We start from the raw sequence: 19,029 nt of genomic DNA, 5'->3' as shown, positions 1-19,029 counted from the left end.
CTCATCCTGCTGTACCACTTTACTCACCAACTTTGTCACAGCAGCTGTGACCATAAAGGTTTACAGTTGTGAGCTTTTCAATCGACAGAGAAGTTGTGCATGTCTCCTTCTAGGTTATTTCCATATTCACATATCTGTAAAAATCAGTTTCAGTATGTATTGATGTATCTACGGTATAGATGTATTGTTTGTGGAAAATTACTTAACGACCACTGTTTCCTAACACTGGACAGTGGGAGGAGCAGCGCTGTCTTCGTTGTGAAACTTATGGAATGTCTCAGGTAAATTGACCAATGCTTGTTAGCTCAAACAGTAAGGATGTTAAGTGTGGCAATAGAAAAGCAGCATCTAAGTCATTTTAAATATATACATTACATGGAAAAAGCAGTGGACAACTGACCATCTCACCTGTATGAGTTTGTTGGACATTGCATTCTAAAACCATGGACAGTAGTGTGGGGTTGGACACCCCTCTGCAGCTGCCACTCTTCTAGAAGGGCTTTCCAAGAGGTTTTGGAGTGTGTCTGTCTTCAGTCAAAACAGCATTTGAGAGGTCAGGCACTGATGTTGGGCAAGAAGACCAGGCTCGTAGCTGACGTTCTAATTCCTCCCGAAGATGTTCAGTGGGATTGAGGTCAGGGTTCTGTGAGGGCCACTTGACTTCCTCCACACTAAACTCATCTAAACATGTCCTTATGGACCTCGCTTGTGGACAGGGGCAACAGTCATGCTGGAACACCAAGCATCTCAAACTGTTGCCACAGATTCAGAAGCGCCCATTGGCTAAAATCATATATAATAATCATATCCTGTAGCACCCCTCACTGGAACCAAGGGCCCGAGGCCAAACCCTGAAAAACAGCCCTAGACCCTGTACCTCCTCCAACAACCTTTACACCAGGCACTGTGCAGTCCAGTAGGTGGCATTCTCTTGGCATCTGCCAAACCCAGATTTGTCCATCAGTCTGCCAGATAGTGAACCATGATTCATCACAACAAAGAACATGTTCCCACTGCTCTAGAGTGCAGCTGGCATCCTTTACACCACTCCAGCTGACCCTGGCATTGTGCACTGTGATGAAGCTTGCGTGCAGCTGCTTGCCGATGTAATCCTATTTCAGGAAGCTCCTGACATACAGTTCATGTGCTGATGTTGCTTCCAGGACTGGCTTGAAAGACCTGAACTCACAAATTAGAAGGGGTGCCCGCAGACATCAAAAGTACTCCAAATTAGACATCTTTGGCATTTTGCCTTTAAAATATTTCCGACTGAGCATGACATCTGAGCTGCATATTAGAAAACACACTTAACATTTTGTAAAATCTCATGACCCATGTGGAAAAAAAAACAATGTTTAAAAAACATCTACTGATCCCACAATTTGCAACACTGAATCTACAGAAAAGATAAAAAGTTCTAATTAATACACAAAAAATAATAATTTGTAATAATTTGGTCCAGACAACAACGGGAATTGGATTGTGATTTAAGTTGATATATATATGATGCATTATAATAACTTTGCTGGTCTTTTAATTTTTCATCTAGCGCCACCATCAGGTCAAAACTTTCATCTGTCCAAACACTTGCAAAACAAACTGATGACACTCCCCTCAGCCTCAGCTGTCTTTGTGTTTGTGCTATAGCAGATGAAAGTTGACATCGATCAATGAATCAAATGACAATGTGAAACTGGTTGCACAGAGACAAATCCAGAGATTCTAGAGAATCCAGAGAATTTTCTCCTGCCTCTGCACTTCCCCTCACATGTGTGTGTCTAGCACCATCATCTGGTCAAACTTTTGAGTTTGGTTTAGACTTAGACTTTTACTTCATTGATCCCAATTTGGGAAATTCTTTAACATTTGGCTTCCTGCATGTCTTCAACACACGTCATTCAGATGATCAGCTTGTCATCCAGCTCTGCAAAAGCCTGATAAGGACCATTCATTTGAGTCAGGTGGGTTGAAGCAGGGAAACGTGAAGGGGCCCCAGGACCAGGACTGAACATGGTGAATGTTGTACCTGCTGAAGTCTCAGTACAATAAGGATGAGGGTGTAACAAACTTCAAAATTTGATTAAACAACTTTATTTTTTTATACTTTGCATACATATACTTATGTTTTGTCACAGTGGTGTGCATATGCACGTACATGTGCAATTGTAACAATGTTAAAATGAATTTATTCAGCATGTTCCACAGTTTAACTTCCTTAAACACCATGTAAGCATTGCAAAAGCCATAATAAACAACAAATATAAATAAAATAAGATAGAAGACTTAAATTAACTTAACATAGCAATGGCTGATATCACAAAAATAAAAAAGATATTTAAAAAATATATAAGGTGCTGCTCTCAGGAAAGGCATACATCCAGTGTATGCCCCCGAGTGTATAACAATTAATTATATATTATTAAATATATTGTTACATATTCTGCAAACCTAAATTCTGGTGCCTTCATTGTCACTTTGAGTGGCTGCAAAAACAGCTTAGCAGGTAAACTGGTCTAGAAGTTAGTGCAGCGCAGGAAGTAGCTGTTCCTCAGCACACGGTACAACCTCTTGGTGCCCATGCTGTACTCAAACATGTAGGGTCCACTGTAGATGTAAGTAAAACCTGCAGAGCAAAGGGTCATTGTCAATTTCTGTACAAAACCTCTTTTCTTTTCAGTAGTCTCGATTTAGGAAAATCTGATAAGCTTTGAATGTTACTCACCTCTGTACTGGAAAGCTGCAGTCACCTTGCCGGTCAGGCCGGAGAAGGTCTCATCCAACATCTTGGGGAATCCCTGGTCCATAGTCTTTTTGGCCTCATCATAGCTGAAGAAACACAGACAGTAATTAGACTGATTCAGCCTCCTCCTCATCACCTTACCTAAATCAGTCCTCTGAATTCATTTAACTGCACAGTATTTGTACACACCTGTAGTACTTGTTGCCCACAAAGAACAGAGTCTTGCCAGAACTGACATCATAGAGGGCCGCATCGATTTTCTTTATGTTTTTGGGCAGACCAAAACTGGAAATTGATTTAGGATAGCCACGTACAAGATCATAGCCACTGAAAGCCCACACACTGCGACCTGGAAAGAGATGAAAAGAAAATGCTTTTTCGTCTATGCCTGTAACAGTAAAGAGTGCAGTCTTGGAAACAGTGCCAGATTAGGAACTTTGGGTAAATTCAGAGAAGAAATACAATACCTTTAAAGAGCAATACGTTGTCTGATTGTTGGCTTTCATAAGCAGCGTCGATGTTGATGGGGGCATTGGGCCAGAAGTTTGTGATGAGACTTTGCTGAGGTGTGTTACTCTGAGGGTAACTACGCCAGAAGAAGCTGAGAACACATAAGAACAGAAATTAGTTTAGATATTGGCTCTTTTATAAAGAGGAAACATTTTATGGACTTCAGCATTCAGCTGTTTGAGAATTCTACTGCATGTCTGATACCTGTCCTTGAAGAAGAGCATTTCTCCTCGCAGGGTTGCAACAGCATCCAAGACCATGGTTGAATCACAGGCATCAGGGGTGGTGGGGGGCTCAGGTTCAGGCTGAATGGGATCCGTGCTGGGGTTTGGACCTGGAGATTAAATAAAATCAGCATGTCATTGCATCAAAGTTGTATAGATTGTGTTTTTTTTAGGGATATTGGTCAAGCCCTGTTTGTGTAGACAGGCATCAATGATCCAGCCAGTTAGTACTAACCATAGAGAGACTGGATGCCGTTGACATCATCCCGGGGCAGAACAAAGGTGTCTGGGTCTCTGTATGTGTACACAGGGTACATGAGCGCACCGGGATCATCAGAGTGAGACAAGCCGAGGGAGTGGCCAAACTCATGGGCAGCCACCATGAAGAGGACGTAGCCTACAGCAGATAACACAGAATCACAGGTCAGTTACAGCTCCGCTCCATGATGAGCAAACATCATGTCAAAACACACACTGACAGAAAAAGAGACACTATGCAAAGAATAAACAGCAAACTGACCGGTATTTGAGCGGAAAGTGAAGGTCTCATCATCGTCAAAATGAGCATCTCCTCCAATGCCAGGGGCTGGGGCGAAGGCATGGGCAAGAGTGCCATCAGGGCCATCAAAGGGGTAATAATCACCATGTGCTGTAGCAAGAACATATTCATATCAGAATTTGAAAACCAAATACAGCTACAAGCCATTAACTGAGTTAGTGTAAAAACAAGACCTCAGTGGGATGTAAAAACCATTGAACTGAGCATAGGGAGTGTGTATAACTGAGAAAGACACAGGAAAAGTTGTTTGTGCTTACATTGGCGGCCAAAGGAGATCATGATGTCAGCAGTGCCACTGTAGATTCTTGTGAATCTCAGAGGAGTGACTTTGGCCCAAACCTGCAGGGCTTTCTCTATGGAGTCATCTATCTCTGCTACAGACATGTCAGGTGTGTAGTTCTCTATCCTGCACAGAAAAATAATAACAACAATCAACTACTGTACATGCAACACCTACAGTAAGTCTGAAACATTTTCTCTTTAGATCATTCACCTGTAGGTCAGGCTGTTTTTGTTCCACTTGAGATTATTTCCAAACGTGGAGAACTGGGCAATGTTGCCATCTGGAACGCCACAGCGAGGCTTCTTCATCATCGCCAAGGTGTCAGCATCCAGCGTCCCGGTGATCTCGAGACCAAAGAATCTCTGCATCTCACTCAGCTTCCTGCTAATCGGGTTCATCGCACGTCTGACAGTTGGGCCAGTCTCCTCTGTTAGGTTGAAGAATTTCTTCAGGTAGCTCTGAAAAAGACAGCAAGAGTTGGATTCTTAAATATGTGTCAGCTGTAGAACCAACATAATATAATCTAGGAAAAAGGGATGTGTCTCCCAGAGATGAAGGTACTCATTTTCTGCGTTTGTAACAGCCTAACAAAATTTCTCTGACATTTAAGTTTCCACATGTACTTTAATGCAACATAGATACATGTATTGAAAGGCAAAGTAAACATATATACCTCTGCAAGACGTTCATCTTCCTCAGTAGCCTGCGGTATTGGCACGCAGTAAGCTGTCACTGCCAGGCTTAGTAGAACGCACAGATTAAAGGTCTTCATGGTTGGTTGAATGCAGGTTGTGCTGGAGGCAGCTCTTATAAAGGCTGAGGACAGGGAGTGTTACCTGCTTCACCCAGTGACTCAATGTTCCTTTTATGGATAAGAGAGGAAGTTGGACTTGGATTGCTCATCATGCGAAAAGTTTCCCAAAACAAGGCACCGTAATGATGACAACATGACACATTTAAGACTGTGACATGTAACAGACTGTGAACTGGAAGATTTTCATGAACTAAAGATAAAACTATCTCATGAATCTGCTGAAGTACTACTTGTATGTGATTTTTAGATTCACTTGCATATTTAGTTTAAGTTTTTTTTTTTAGCAGAATCAGTTCTCAGTTGTATATCTCATGAAAAAAATGTACTCTGTTGCTAACAAAATCAATTAAAAGGAAAAAATACATGTGTAACAATGTAAGACATAAACATTTCAAAGTGTTGAAAGCAGCGGTAGACATGTGTGTGGTAGATTCTTTGAAGTCAGGTAATTGCAATAGTTCATATTAAAATGTCTGAATATGAAAATTGATTAAAATGAGGTGTAATTTTCCTAATTTTCCATCAAATGTGATTAAAAATCAGTAAAGCAGTTATTAAAATAACAAAGAAATAGAAAAAACAAATGCTATAAACAGCACCGAAAACATAACGGTCTTGGTTCACAGGTTGACAATGAACATATCTTAGATTATGTTCAATACTATTAGGTATTGAAATATTGGACCAGAATGTAAAATGAATGATGAATCGGTCAGTGTTGTATTCTTTATCTGTGCTTTATTTAATGTACGTTTGTCCCACTTGAGCCTCAGGTTTTTCTAAGCCAGTCTGTCACCAGCACTCTGACACTGACTCCTGACCGCTGCTCTCCAGTCCTCACATTGTTTCTTCTGTGTCACATCGTCATGAAATGTTACCATCCAGTTCAGATGAGCAGTTCTTACAGGTGAGGACGTCCTTATAGTTGGCAGTCATTCATTATGCTGTGCAATTTTATTCAGAAACCACATCATAAAACCAAAACCGCCCTCAGTAAATCTGGAAAAATCATATTCGCTCTGGCTTCATTATCTTTTCTACTGTAGCTGCAACAGAGTTTATGAAAACATTAAAATCAGTTTATTCCATAACAAATTAATATGTGCTGGCCTGCATAGGAAACATAAAGGATTTTCGACTTCAAAGAGGAGCTATGTGACTCAACTACAGGTGGTTATTTTCCATCCAGATAGGTTCCTAAGAATCTGTAACGACTCTGTATCAGTGTTAGTGGAAAGCTACATTTTGGTCATTGTTAGCTAATAGTGGACACGGAGGAACAGTAATGTCTGCTGCAATGTACTGTCTCAGGTGAATTGATCAATGCCAGTAAATGCAAACAGTCTGAGAGAAATAATGTGTTGCAATAGAAAATAAACTTTTTTAAATCATGAAAAATAGAATTCTTTCACCATTTTGGCCTCAGAATTGGTGACCAGTAGGTCCCAGTGTCACAGTGATGCAAAGGCACAACTATAAAATACATTTTACTGTTTGTCTAGAACACACACACACACACACACACACACACACACACACAATAAACCACAATTATATTAATACAAGGTACAAATGCCATTATTACAACACTGTATTACACACTGAGGTAACACTTTTGACTAGTTTCCTGAATTATTCATCAGTTCCCACTTTGGTATTACAGTGAAGACATTGTGGTTATTGCTGAACATACAGTCTTGTAAAACTTTGTGTCTACACACACAACAGAGTGCTTTCCTTCAGTCATCTCCGTTCTCACAGTATTTCATTGCCGTTCATCTCCTTGCATTCCAGCAGGTCATTAGCGGGGCTGGTTGAGACCACGTGTTTGGAGTTGGAGTCAAATTTGTAGTGGATGTTTCCCCTGAAGAAATGCACAAATCCTGTTGGGGATGGGGAAGATTTATTACTGTAAAATGTACATTATGAGGGCGATACTGCAGGGATCACTGAAGGTGCAACAGTATGTGAAACATCTTTGAAAACATCAGATTATATTTGTTCAAAGTCATGATGTTAACTGATGCAGGCCACTGGAGCTCCTGCTCCTCCTGTGGGGAATGTTAATGTTTGTTTTATCATTCTCTTTATTGAACAAGAAGTGATTTGTAACCCCTTTCACCATCTGTCATTGCAAGAAATCACCCTGCTAAAGAAAGCTTAGAAAGGACTGTATTTCTTCAGGAAGGCAAAACTCCCTTTTCTGTTTTATTTCTTCTTTTAGTCCAACTTTTAGCTTTGAGTTTGTTATTTTTATTGCCTATTTTACTATTTATATCATATTCTAATTTAAATATTTGAATATCTGTTAATGTATTTTCTGTGTGTGTAGATGGAGATCACAGCTGCTTCATTGTGCAGCCCTGCAGTATATCCTGCATAGTTTTTTGTTTGCTTCTGTGAAGCACTTCATAGCAATGTCTGTACAAACAAAGAGAGACAGAATTACCTTGGATAACACCCTAAGTTTAAGTATCAGTACTTGCGGGGAAACAAGAGTGAGACTGGTGCATCTGCAGTTGCCATTGTATCTGCATGTATTTCTACAGCATGGAGGGCTTTATGTTTCATCATCGTGCTTGCAAGTCATTTGTCCTGCTTTATTTGGCTTGGCCCATTACTCAGTGGTGGAGATGAAGAAACCCACTTGGTGTCGATATGAAATGCATCAGAGTTTAATGAAAGCATTTTGTTAAAATAATCTGAAGGCACAATATGAAGGTCTAACTACCATCATAGAAGACAGCTGCATCGATTGGAGATGGAAGCCCCGGCCACTCCTGCTCTATAGGTGTCGGTGACCCTTCCATCATCTTCTGCTGCTCATTGTACCTAGATGTCGTGCACAGAGAAAACGTGGTGGAACTTTGGTTCTGTTCTCCTGCTCATAGGTTGCATGACAAACCACAGTGCCTGCCAACGAAGTCATCCTGATAAATTGGTGAAAACCCACACTGGATGAGAAACAGCAAAGCCAGTGACAACACTCTGCTTTACACACACAGGAAATGTGCAAGTTGTCATTACATCAAAACCCAAGTCAAGTCAAGTCTATTTCATGTAGCCCAATATTACAAATCACTCGACATCATGTGACTCCCTCTGTCCTCAATTCAGATAAGAAAAAACTGGAATGGAAAAAAAATGGAAGAAACCCCAGGAAGAGCAACAGAGGAAGGATTTCTCTTCTCAGCTTAGCTTAGCGTAAAGACTGGACATGGGACAGACATCTGAGGGAAACTGTAGGACTTTAAATACCTCCAACACTCATGGCCAGTGAAGAACACAGTGCAGCGGTCATTTCTGAAGTGAAGAGCAGCATCTACAGATTTTATTCTTGAGGGGAAGCCCAAGTCAGAGATGTTTCTTGGAAAGCCCTCCTGAAGCGTTAACTGCCTGAGCATCCAGTACTGATGGCCTGAGACAAAGACACCACTGTTTCACATTTACAGATACAATGTATTTCATATCCACTACCCATTCAGGTATACTTGCTTTTTCATTAGAAAAGACAGTTGCATAGCATAACTCATATTGCTCTTTTAGTATATTATTTTATTTTACCTTTGAAAAACATAATAACATTCTTCTCCACATTCTCATAGACAGCATCTAAGTAGGGAGGCACAGTGTCTGGCCACAGGCTGCTAATCAGAGTGATTGCAGTTTCATCAAACTGAGGATGTTTGCGCCACATAAATCTGAAAAGACAGAAAATGATTTCAAACACCATCTCAGTAATGTTTTTGTCCAGGTGAGAATCAAGTCTGTCTGTCACCCTTCAGGATGTACACATAAGTAAGGGACGCCTTACCCACCTGTCTTTGAAAAACAGGACCTCCTGTTGTAATTCTGTCACAGCATCAAACGACAAATGTGGATCACATTTGTCAGGTGTTCTTGGAGGAGGTTTTTCTGAGAACAGTGAAGCGAAATTGGGACTGACACCTGCAGGTAACACAAGTGAACAGTTCAAGTGCCTTTTCGATAAAAGCTGTAAGACACCAACCTTTGAGATGTACCCAGCTCAGCATTTTCTTTACAAATAAAGTCAAATAAAAGCTGAGTGAAGTGCAAAGACAACGTGATTCAAAAGGATATATCATCTGCAAATAATGTCATCAATTCTAAGACAAAGTCACATGTGTGGAAGATGTCTCTAAAAGTTATGACCACAGATATGATCAACATAAAAAATGCATCATTAATGGACGTTTATGTGTTATCCATCCCAGATTTCATTTTTCCGAATGAGCTGATTTTGTCAGTTAAAACACAGATTTATATTATCAGCCTATACATATGTGTCTTACATTCACATGTGAATGTCTAATGTCATAAACTGTATTGTTAATGTGATTTAACCATAATGCATTTGTTTGCTGATGTACCTGACTCTCTTATGTATTCCTTTCAGATCTACAGGATGTCATAATGAAAAAATGATGTATCATGCTGAGAATTTGAGGTTTTACATAGAAAGCAGTGTGACGCTGATCATTATCCAGTGACTTCACTGACAGATGAAGAAACATTAGAAAGAGGATGTTGTGGTTTTTAGCATTGGCGCTGGTTTATTACATGACTGCTGTGGGAAGAAATTCACAGTGACTTCTACAACAAATGACTGATTACAGTGTCTCCATGTATACATACTAATTTTGAGCATGTGACTGAACTGACATGGAAATATTTCATAGGCTAATGCTGAGCAATATACGTGTGTGTAATCACTTCAAAACATGAATAAACTTTGATGTTGAGAGTAAACTAAAGGTTAAGATGAGCTTATTTTGAAGCTAGCAGGTTAAACAGTGTATCTCACAATGCAGTCACAGTGTGTGGTGTGTGATCCACGAGTGAAATGTTGCTTCATCTTTTGAATCCAACTGAACTCACCATACAGGTGTTGGATATCTTTGACATCGCGAAAGGAGAGCTGAAGCTCATAGTTGGGGGCAAAGTTGTACGCTGGGTACATGACAGCTCCGGGGTCACTTGAGTGGGGCAGGCCAAGCGCATGGCCAAATTCATGGACTGTTACAGCAAATAGGTTGAAACCTGGAGCAGGAACACAAGCCTTATGAGGGCTTTATGGCACAGAGAGGAAAGGACAAACATTTTCTTTCAAATTCAGACTTGTCTTCTATGATCTGTGTCAATATGCTTTGAAATGTGATAAATAGCATATGCAAAATCTATGCATTTTACATTATTTCATGATTATTCTGATGAAATTAAAGGAGTAGTACGTCATTTTACAAATTATGCTTATTCACATTCTTGCTAAATGTCAGATGGGAAGATAGTTACCACTAAGTTAAATATGGAGCTACAGCCAGCAGCTGATAAGATTAGTTTTTAGACTGGATGTCCTGGCATATTTTCTTTAATTTAACAGAGTCAGGCTTGCTGTTTGCCCTGCTTCAAGTCTTTGTGCTAAGCTAATCAGATACTGGCTGTAGCTTAATTTTTACCAGACAGATGTAAGAGTTTCCAGCTTCAGTACCTGTAGAATTAAAGCTCCAATCTTCATCAGCATCAAAGTGCACGTCTCCACCAATACCATACCCGGGCAGAAAGGCATGAGCCAGGATTCCCCCTTTGCCATCAAAAGGTGAGCCATCCTTATGGTCTGCAACACACAGTTAACCATTATATTCAGTAAATCCTTTACGCTATGTGTCACTGCAGGACTGAGGACAGTGTCCCGGTGCACCAGCTATACAGAAGTTCCCTCTTAAGTTAGTTTGAAACAAAAGCTTATCTTACCTACTGTGGCGTAAAATCCGAACTAACCAAAATATTGTTGTAGAAAATGACATTTTCACTTCCTTTGGCCAATCGGTGAAAAGCACTATTCTTAATGCAGTGTTCATTACTGCTTTATGTCTCTTTCACAGTAGCAAAGAGGCTGACGGCCAACAATAGCTTTTGTTAATCAAACAACAACAAAAAGGTACTAAACTAGGAAAAAGTATTATGATTAGCTGATAACTATACAGTCTTAATCCACAGCTCATGCAACATGACAATGACATTGAGTGGTGACACCATCAACTATAACAGGTTGATATAATGGTACATTATTATTGGGCAGATGAATTCTAACACTTAAACAAACATGTAATGACAGCTTAGTAGTTAATTAGAAAGTTGTCCAACTCTATATATTTGCCTGTCAACACTATGACGGTAGTTACCAGCTTTGTTAGCCCTGTAACACAGTATAATGCTGTGCTGATGTTAGTTTGTGTACTGTTACAGGAGCAGTTTGCCATCATGGAGAACATGCTGCAGATGCAAAACAGCCAGTAATAATTCACTCCACCTTTCAAAATGATGCTCCATGCCGATCATTTTTTTTTCTTTTTTGCAGAGGATTTAACACCTACTTAGGAATATGTACAAGACTGGAGTTGTAACTTATCTCTTCATTGTAACTATTTCCACTGGTGCAACCCTTGAAATGTTAGTAGTACATAAGCTAACCTGTGAGAAATGAGGTTCAAACTAGGCTATGTTTGAACTTACACATAGCTGGTACAACCCAGTGCTGGTCTCTTTAGAGCTCACCGCTGTTGTAGAAGGAGATGACAATGTCAGCCTCCTTCCTGCGCCTCTTGCGAAATTTCAGTGGTGTAACATTGGACCAGAGCTTCCATGCTGCTCTCAAGACTTTGTGAACCTTTGAGGCTGGGATGGGCAGATTGTAGCGAGCGATCCTAAGGAACGAGGATAGAATGTTACTCATTGATATGATAATCTTTCCTCATTGTTACATTTAATGCTTTTTGTCTCACTTTTCTCAGCTGTTGCAGGGATAATAACAGTAGAATAATCTTTTGACGTGACATTTTTAGCAGTGTCTATCCTGTTAGTCCACCACTTGGGTGCATACTAAAATATCTTCACAAACAGTGCATGGATTGCTATAAAAGTTTGCACAAACATTCACGGTACCCAGAAGATGAACCCTACTGACTTTGGTGATCCCCTAACTTTTCCTGTATCAGCATCAGCAAGTTTTCACTTCCAAAGAAATATCTCAACGTCTACTGAATGGATTGGCACAAAATTTAGCACAAACATCTGTGAACCACCATCAGGTTCACACTTGTGGTTTTGAGTAAAATGTTAACAACTATCACATGCATTGCTGTGAAATTTGGTGCAGACATTCATGTCCTCAGAATGAATTGTATTCACTTTGATGATCCTTTTTATGATTAAAATATGTGCAAAACTACAGACATTCCCTCCTTCCTTGGCTGGATTAGTGCTAATTTGCAAATGTTAACAGCTAAGGTGGAGATCATGGTAGTATTACACTTGCTAAACATTAGCCTGTTAGCATTGTTATTGTGTTCTTGTTGCCATGCCTGTGTTAGCATTTAGCTCAATGGACTACTGTGCCTGTTACAGCTTCACAGTGGTACAGGGATGACCTTCATTGTTGCAGTCTGTGATTTAGCCTGATGGGATGTACTGGCACTTTAGTGAAAATCAGCCAGTTTAGCTGCACTGCTTAGTGAACATTTCTAACCTATAGCTGAGGGTCCTCTTCTTCCAGCGAATTGTCTCTCCAAATCGTTCCACATCTGACAGTCCACAGCGTGGCCTCTTCATGACTGCCAGAGTCTCCTTAGTCAGCTCTCCACTTGGAGGCAAACCAGAGAAGCGCTGCATCTTCTGGACCTTATCACAGAGTTCAGTCGTCCAATCAACATCTACATCTGTGTCTGCAGTCCTCCTCCGTCTCTCAGACTTGGGCTTGTAGCCATAGAAGTGTCTTAGATACGCCTGAGGAGGATAACTCAGTCAGTACATGTAATGCATTACAATCAGCTATAAGGTAATGAATGTATGTCAAACTGAGCAACACCATTCAAACAAGAAACAGTGTTCTTCGTTAATGTTTTCTTCTCTCTGTGCCTAAAGGGTTTCACAATCTATCTGTCATGCAGAAAAGACATCACATGCTGATATGAGAAGCTTGAAAACAAGTTGTAGGAAGCTAAATTCCTTCATTTGTTTTCTCACAATGTCACGCTAGCAAGTTTGACCTGACAGCTGCAGCTGATTCAGAATGCTACTGTGTGGATCTCATCACTGCACTTCTCAGAGCTTTACACTGGCTTCCTGTGTCAAAGAAGTGACTTAAAATAGTGCACTTGGTTTAAAAAGCACTGAATGGTTTAGAGTCAAAACACATTTCTGATCTGCTTTCTGTTACAAAGCCTCTGGACCTCTCAGATGGTCTGGGACAGGTCGTCTTACTGTCCCCAGAGTCCAAACTAAACACGGAGAAGCAGCGTTCAGTTTTTATACTCCACATATGTGAAATGAATTGTTATTTGAAATCAGGTCTTACAACTTTGCTGTTTGCTATTGCATTTAACGAAGTTAAACTTGGGATTATTTATTCATATCTTGCACTGCACTGCAATTTTACTTGTTTGGTTGTCTTAAGAGACATTTTCTATTGCCTTGTCTTTCTTTTACATGTCGTATTAATGCCTTCTATGTCGTATGTTAAGCACTTAATTGCCTCGTTGTTGATATGTGCTACACAAATCGACTTGCCTTGCCTTGCCTTCCCGACTTTACAGTAAACATTCCAACCATTTTCTCAAGCCTTTGATAAGAGCAGGGTACAGAAACTTTGCTCATGTAATTGTAGGTGTCAACAATAACCACACAAGCTATAAAGATGCTGTAGCTTCTGACTTACAGGATTACTAAAGCTTGTATTATTCTTTATGGCAAAATGCTCCATTTACTGAAACACCTCTTTAATCTGAGCGCTGATTGTTTGCATATGAACTCAAATTAAAAAAAAAAAGTCATACCGAAAAATCAAAGCACAGCAACAAGGGAGGAAAAAGTTAATAAATATTACAATTTTATAATTCTATTATTAAAAGTATTATTAAAAGTCCATCTAAGGACTTCAGTGGCTGTCCACATACTAATAAATCCTTCTGTTTTAGGTTCATATAAATATGTTTGGACAAAACATACTACAATGTAAATAATAATAATAATAAGCATTATTGAAGAACTAGCCTTGTGTATAGACATTAGTGCGAAATGGGAAATGTAAACATATCTGATCTTTGTTCCTGTCAGGTATGACTCCAACCAACTCTGAACACTTGACAGCCTTTGATAGATTACAGACACAATTCAGTCAGTATTCAGAATACACTGAATTTCAATCTAAAGCCTTTAACCCAGTAACTCTCCAGCAGAATTGAATTCCTTACAGTGTGGAGAATTTAACATTTTACTGAATATAAAAAATTTCAGTAAAATAAATCCATTGTTACTATTCATCAGAAAATGTTAGTTAAATGTTGGAAAACTGATGATCAAGATCATTCCAACAGCAAGCTGGCATTCAAACACAGGACTGGGAGTCATAAATATGTTTCACTTGGCAAATGTTATCACTAACTGTCACTTCGTGTGTGGCTGCAGTTCCTCATATCTTTACTGCTGCTATCTGACTTCACTATCTGTCACTACGATGACGCTGGCATTGTAGACATCACATCTCCTTCTGTCTTCTTGGAAAGTGAGTCTAGACAGCCTTCCAGTGAAGCTCAAAGGACAGACATCAAAAGCAGAGCTCATAACGAATCTTGCATCACATTGTACTTCAGTTAAAGTTTCACACAGGCAGAAGTTGCAGAAATTAATTAGTTATCTAATTAGGAAATTATCTTTTCTTGTTATCTCATTATTATAAGAAATCAAAGTTGTGCCTTATAAAACAACAGTGAACAGTGAGCACAGCAGCTCTCAGCTTCCAGCAGAGCAAGCTGATTATTGGAGAGTTTAGAGGGTGAAATACAGTGCAGCGGTGTAGACATGTGCAAGGCAAAGAGATTTATCCATCAAGGCGCATTTCAATTAGTGAGTGATCTGCTGTTCTTGTTCTGGTGGCTGAATTGAACCTGATCTTGCTCCACAATAAAAACACAGCTAGCTCTGACTAAACTCTGTGGGTACTCTCTCCTCCAAGTCATTAATCAACATTAACTTTTGTGTGGCTGTAAACGTTTTTGATACTTTAGATGGTTACTTTCATCTTATAGAATAGAAGTTTGGGATGTAGTAGTGTGTACTGGTGAAAAAATGGAAGGAAAGCTATGACTTCCATCAGTGAAAAAGGAAAAGGAAAGTCCATTTTACCTCCAGAGAATGTTTGTCTATGTAACAAGTCACAAACACAGTCCGCATGGAATGATTGCTTCTATAGTCATACATATTTAAGGAGAATCCCTGTATGAATAATTCTACAAACAATTTTATATGGCCTGATGTGACCTGATGCACCAGATGTTTGTTACATAGAACATCTGGGAAGTCATCCATGCAAAGAGTTTTTAAAATGGCATGCACTTTCAAAAAATACTTGGCAGCGTCATATGTCTATCAATCACAGGCTAACTTCAATCCATCAGATCAACGAACCATATGATGTAGTGGGACTGCTGAGGCCAGTGGAGAGAAGAATGAAAAGCATCTTTTTGTTTGAGAAAAGCCTTTAGTGTTGTTCTTCGCGCCTCTTTGAATGAAGAAATTCTCTTCAGTTGTGATATCACTGATGCTATAGCAGCATCTAGGCAAACCGCTTTCGGGGCAACCATTGGAATTAAAGGTTGCTTCTCTCTCTCTCACACCTAAACCATGCTGGAAGCTGCCAGCTGTTCCTCATGGGACACTGTTTGGTCTGAACCACAGTGGTTTGGGCACAAGCACATAACTTGTCATGCAAGGTAAATAAATGTCTGGACCTGTGGAAAAGGATATCTGGAGCCATAGACGTATTTTTCTGGAAACAGAAACACATCCTATCACTGGGTCAACAATAATGCCATTGAAGAAGCTTTTAGGGAACTTAGTTGAACTAACAAACCAGCCATACTTGAGCAAAGCTCCACTTAGACAAAGATAGTGAAGCCATAAAGCTATCCAGAGTGAAGCTCCCATAAATCAAACAAGACTGCCCCAGCACAGAGACTTGTAAACCTAGCTGGCAGTTTCCCATCTTTTCTTATAGGGGTCATATCCCAAGTATAAATCAGCAAATACCTCTGCAAACTCCTGATCAGCCTCAGATAGTCCAGCATGGGGTCGTATAGGCAGTTCTGGGGTTCGAAGAGGTAAGGCTGTGACAGGAGTCTTGCCAGGCATCAAAAGAGTCAGAAGACTCAGCCAGAGCATCCTCATGTTTGACAGGTAGGAGTCCCAGCAAGTCAGGCTTTCTTTGAGAAGTGCAGCTGCTGATACACAGGGCTGTATGCAAAGCTGCAGTGGGGACCACCTGCTAATTATGTGAGAATGCTCCTGTCCCAACAAGAACGGCGAGGTGGCTCCGCACATAACAGGGTCTTCTTTAATGTCTCTTCAGAGAAACACCAGACCCCTGACTTATAAAGCTTCTCAGAGTGGGAAATCAGTCCTAACTGGCCCAAAATTCTACGAAATATTTTTGGAGTGAAAACATTTTATCAGCATTGCTTACTGAGGAATCTGCCCACATGTCGTGCAGGGACACACATAACTGTATCTGTTCTGCAGAAAAAAAACTCCTTTCATTTCACACAAATATGAAAACACACCGCGAGGACAGCCTGCTGATTTAAGATGGAACTGCTGTGAGTCTTTGCTGTGACTGAGAGCTCCAAAACCACATGTTCAACAATTTCCCCACAGCTATTTGAAATTATAGAAGAAATCCAAAACAAATCAGTGATGTATTCATGAGCCTTAATGTTGTGGCCAAAAGCCCAGATGCCCACTACTACTTGGACCATGGGAGCAGAACAACAACAGTGCCAATGACAGCATCATTGTTGGTCTAAAAGCTATTTCATACTTCTTTTTTTGCTTGAGTAAAATACAGCTATGGATCCATGATGCAATGGATTTCTATATTTGAAATGGTGCTGCAAATTACAGTGTTGTTTTATGATGGCAGATAATTAAAAACTGTCTGCACGATGAAAGAGTATGATTAATTTATTGTGCTGCATCCTTTCTTTGTTGCTTAAGTCCTCATTTGATTCTGCCAAAGGAGGAAAGTCTCAAATAAAAAATAATTTGGGGTAAAGACAATAAATCAGTGACTGACGTGGTTTGAAGTGTAGAAGCGAGTACAGTTGTCGGAGCAATTCATCATGATGAAAGACCTCTGAGGCGAAGGTGCTGAGCCAAAGACGGGACTGAATGTCCTCATGTGATGTTAAATATCAAAACTTTTAAAAAAGGGTCTTTCATTTCAAATGCGTGTCCAATGCTCTGTCATTGGTTCCCAAACCCAGCCTGCTCCTTCTTTATGTTCAACAGTGTGATGACAAGACATAGCAGAAGCTGCTTCCCCCAAGGCCAGAATGTTGCAAGCTGAAGCAGAATTTCAACAGGATTTCAATACTGTGAGCGTTATGTAACTCTTGACTATATGTTGTCTCAAAACTGCTGTGAGACATGACTGCTGGACTGATGAGCGCAGAAATCAGGACCGATCAATCAGTTTTGATCAACAACTTTGTATTCTCAATATTCCAAATTAGTGAAACCAGTTTAATTCAAGATATTCAAAAGCACATTTAAATTAGACCATCTCACTGTCACGCTGTAGCTGGACTGCATGGATGTCCAGACTGAACAACTACTGGATGGACTGACGTGAAATTTTGTACAGACATTGATGGTACCCAGAGGACATTGGTGGCTTTTCCTCTAGCACACCCGACATCAAGGTTTTCACCTATCCTGCTACATATCTCAACATCTACTTAGAGTTTGGTACAAAATTTCAATATGGACATTCACGCTCAGGATGAATTGTAATAATGCTGCTGATCCATTAATCTTTAATACTTGCAAAACTAATGACATTTCCATCAGCCTCAGTTTCATGTTTACAGTAAAAATTGCTGATAACTAAAGCTGGAAGACAGAGTGCAGTTAGAAAAGGGGGAATAAAGGATTATTTATGTACAGACACATTAAGCTTAAAATACACTGAACAACGTGTATATCTACATCAGAGTATGTCAAGTGCGTCTGCTTTTACTCAGCTGACCAGCCTCTTCAGCAAGTCTGGCATTCCCAACATGAGTCAGCTCAGTGTTGACAAGGCGTCACACAGACTGACTCTGTTTTACAACTGGGAAATGCACATGAACCAGGACCAAAACCAGACACCTGAACACAATCTAATCGCCAATCTAAGCGTCACTAGATGCAGCTAGGACTGAGTCAAAGGGAATGAGAATACTGGAAAAAAACCTGCTAATGATACTCATTAAGACTCCAGTACACACAGCTTGACATTGACTCATATCTTCTGTAGCTTCAGGCGAAGACTGATGATCCCAAATAAAACATCAAATGAATTTTGCAATACCTGGATAATGACTTAGAGCTGTAGGTCTCCCTCCCAGATATTGTGTTTTTTCAGCATGCACATGGTATAAATTACATTGCAGACTGCTCTAACCAATGAAAATTCTTTTAAAAAAGATTTAACAAATGTTAGTCATTTGTCATTTCCACCTTTTGTCAACATAAGGAGGAAATGATAAATTATTTTAAACTGTAGAGTTTATGGCACCAAATATCAAAGTCCAAAGTTTTAAATGGGACAGAAGAGTCGAGAGTTGTTCGTATGCCAGGCTGCTGAAGAAGGGAGGGGATTTTTACAGATTGGTCACCACACTGAAGAGGTGTTTTCCTCCTTTTCTCAATAAAGCAATGAAGCTGTGTCAAACAAGTCAATAAAGATATGCCAGGTGTGGAGAGTCTGACGGAACTCTGTGTTTTGAGTAATGACTCCTCCCTATGGTATACTTATACTGGTATACATACACTATATATATACAG

General features: G+C 39.9%; 2 protein-coding genes across 2 annotated transcripts; both read right to left on the bottom strand.

Annotated features, from left to right (window-relative positions):
* Positions 1-2,296: 2,296 nt before the first annotated feature.
* Positions 2,297-5,110, bottom strand: mmp13a (matrix metallopeptidase 13a). The gene is made up of 10 exons (XM_076750447.1): positions 4,990-5,110; positions 4,527-4,774; positions 4,291-4,439; positions 3,995-4,123; positions 3,710-3,871; positions 3,455-3,584; positions 3,208-3,341; positions 2,930-3,089; positions 2,723-2,826; positions 2,297-2,623 (listed from the first exon to the last, which is right to left on the bottom strand). Exons 1-10 carry the CDS (start codon positions 5,086-5,088, stop codon positions 2,514-2,516), a joined length of 1,425 nt encoding a protein of 474 aa, XP_076606562.1. The 5' UTR covers positions 5,089-5,110; the 3' UTR covers positions 2,297-2,513.
* A 1,688-nt stretch (positions 5,111-6,798) lies between these two features.
* Positions 6,799-16,523, bottom strand: LOC143332706 (collagenase 3). The gene is made up of 10 exons (XM_076750450.1): positions 16,234-16,523; positions 12,677-12,933; positions 11,707-11,855; positions 10,640-10,765; positions 10,030-10,191; positions 8,949-9,078; positions 8,695-8,831; positions 8,389-8,548; positions 7,862-7,962; positions 6,799-7,013 (listed from the first exon to the last, which is right to left on the bottom strand). The coding sequence occupies exons 1-10, from the start codon at positions 16,369-16,371 to the stop codon at positions 6,886-6,888; spliced, it is 1,488 nt and encodes a 495-aa protein (XP_076606565.1). The 5' UTR covers positions 16,372-16,523; the 3' UTR covers positions 6,799-6,885.
* Positions 16,524-19,029: the final 2,506 nt, after the last annotated feature.

Source organism: Chaetodon auriga, chromosome 15 (genome assembly GCF_051107435.1).
Source record: "Chaetodon auriga isolate fChaAug3 chromosome 15, fChaAug3.hap1, whole genome shotgun sequence".
NCBI classification, from domain to species: domain Eukaryota; kingdom Metazoa; phylum Chordata; class Actinopteri; order Chaetodontiformes; family Chaetodontidae; genus Chaetodon; species Chaetodon auriga.
Note: the sequence above shows the minus strand (reverse complement) of the source record. Positions and strands in the feature narration are given on the sequence as shown.